This window comes from Propithecus coquereli, unplaced genomic scaffold (genome assembly GCF_000956105.1).
Source record: "Propithecus coquereli isolate 6110/MARCELLA unplaced genomic scaffold, Pcoq_1.0 Scaffold193, whole genome shotgun sequence".
Taxonomy (NCBI): Eukaryota; Metazoa; Chordata; class Mammalia; order Primates; family Indriidae; genus Propithecus; species Propithecus coquereli.
Genome location: NW_012144190.1, coordinates 1,090,793 through 1,092,580, shown reverse-complemented (window position 1 = coordinate 1,092,580; position 1,788 = coordinate 1,090,793). Strand labels below are relative to the sequence as shown.

Below are 1,788 nucleotides of genomic sequence, written 5' to 3'. Positions count from 1 at the left end.
CCATCAATACATGAGTGGATTAATAAAATGTGGTATACGTATACCATGGAGTACTATTCAGCTGTAAGAAACAATGGTGATCTAGCACCTCTTGTATTCTCCTGGATAGAGCTGGAATGCATTCTAGTAAGTGAAGTATCCCAAGAATGGAAAAATAAGCACCACTTGTACTTACCATCAAATTGGTTTTAACTGATGAACACCTAAGTGCACATAAAGGAATAACATTCATTGGGCATTGGGCAGATGGGAGGGGGGAGGAGGGGATGGGGATATACACACATAATGAGTGCGATGAACACCATCTGCGGGATGGCCATGCTTGAAGCTCTGACTCTGGGAGGAGTGGGGGCAAGAGCAATATACATAATCTAAACATTTGTACCCCCATAATATGCTGAAATAAAAAACATTTTCTGAATGTTTAACAACCTGCTCTTGCAAGCCAGCATGAGCTGGCTCCAGCTCACCACTGGGGTCAGGTTTTCCTACGTCAGGGAGATCTAGAACATTGCCAATTTGTACTGTGAATGTGGAATGAAACTAACAGCAGATCAAAGGAAATGAGATGTGAGCATCTATGTACCACCCCTGCAAAGACGGTCTGGGTAGCAAGTTTGCCCTCCATCCCCATCTCACATCATACCTCAGACACTGCAGCCGGCACTGGGGGCATTTCAGTGCTAGACCTAGAAACTCCACGGCTTCACGCTCCAATTTTGTGCATCATATTTCCAAGGATTTCAGATGCTGGTTCTCAATCAAAACACGGGTTAAATCTTCATTCAACATGGCACGATTCACACACTGCAAGCTGGAGAAGGCAGCAGTGTCTGATTAACTAGAGGCCCATCCACAGTCAGAGTTCTGTGGCCTCACAAACCAGCCTCCCGGAAGCCGCAGCAACTCACAGGCACGGCCACACTCTCAGGGAGTTCACAACTGAATTCAGGACACAGACGTTGAAGACTGACACAGATGGGTGATCACACAGGTCCTGTGATGGAGAGACAGTGAAGTCTGAATGAATGACGAACAGGATTGGAATGAGATTGGGTGGAGTCTGTGAAGTCCTCCCTAAAGCTAAGGGACTGTCATCCTGTATCTGGAGGATTTGGAGGTCTTTTCCCCGCACCTTTCATCAGGACCCTCCTAAAATCACACTCCTTTTCTAAAACCAGCGACACAGCTCTGCTCAGCACATCCAATGCCTGTGTTAACTGCTGGATCTCCTCTTCCACCTTCTGCTAAGTAAAAAAAAAGTTGTATTGAGGTGTAGTTGATATACAAAACCCTGCGCATGTTTAATGTACACGATCTGATGAGTTTAGACATATTCATATATCCCTGAAACCATCACCACAACTGAAGTGGCTAATTAGTTTTTCTTTTTTTTTTTGGAGGTTTTAAAAAGTTATTATAGGTACATAATATTTAGATATCTTTATAGGGTACATGCAACATTTTGATATAGTCACATGATGTGAATTAATCAAATCAGGGTAATTGGGGTATCCATCTCCTTAGGCATTTAACATTTCTTTGTGTTAGGAATATTCCAATTCTGCTCTTTTAGTTAGATTAAAGCCCACCTTAATTTATTGTTGATTATAGTCACTTTGTGACTATAAATATTGCTGATTCTATCTAACTATCTAACCATATTTCTGCACCCATTAACCATCCCCACCCCGCTACCCTTCCCTGCCTCTGGTAACAATCATTCTACTTTGTCTCTGTGAGACCAATTGTTTTTATTTATTTATTTATTTATTTATTTATTTATTT

At 41.9% G+C, this 1,788-nt stretch overlaps 1 protein-coding gene across 1 annotated transcript in view; it reads right to left on the bottom strand.

Annotated features, from left to right (window-relative positions):
• Positions 1 to 1,788, bottom strand: part of LOC105809251 (NACHT, LRR and PYD domains-containing protein 4-like) — a 79,608-nt gene that overhangs the window by 11,859 nt on the left and 65,961 nt on the right. Inside the window, 2 exon segments of the mRNA XM_012643003.1 lie at positions 647 to 814; positions 912 to 1,020. Of these exon segments, the coding sequence (XP_012498457.1) occupies positions 647 to 814; positions 912 to 1,020 (277 nt within the window).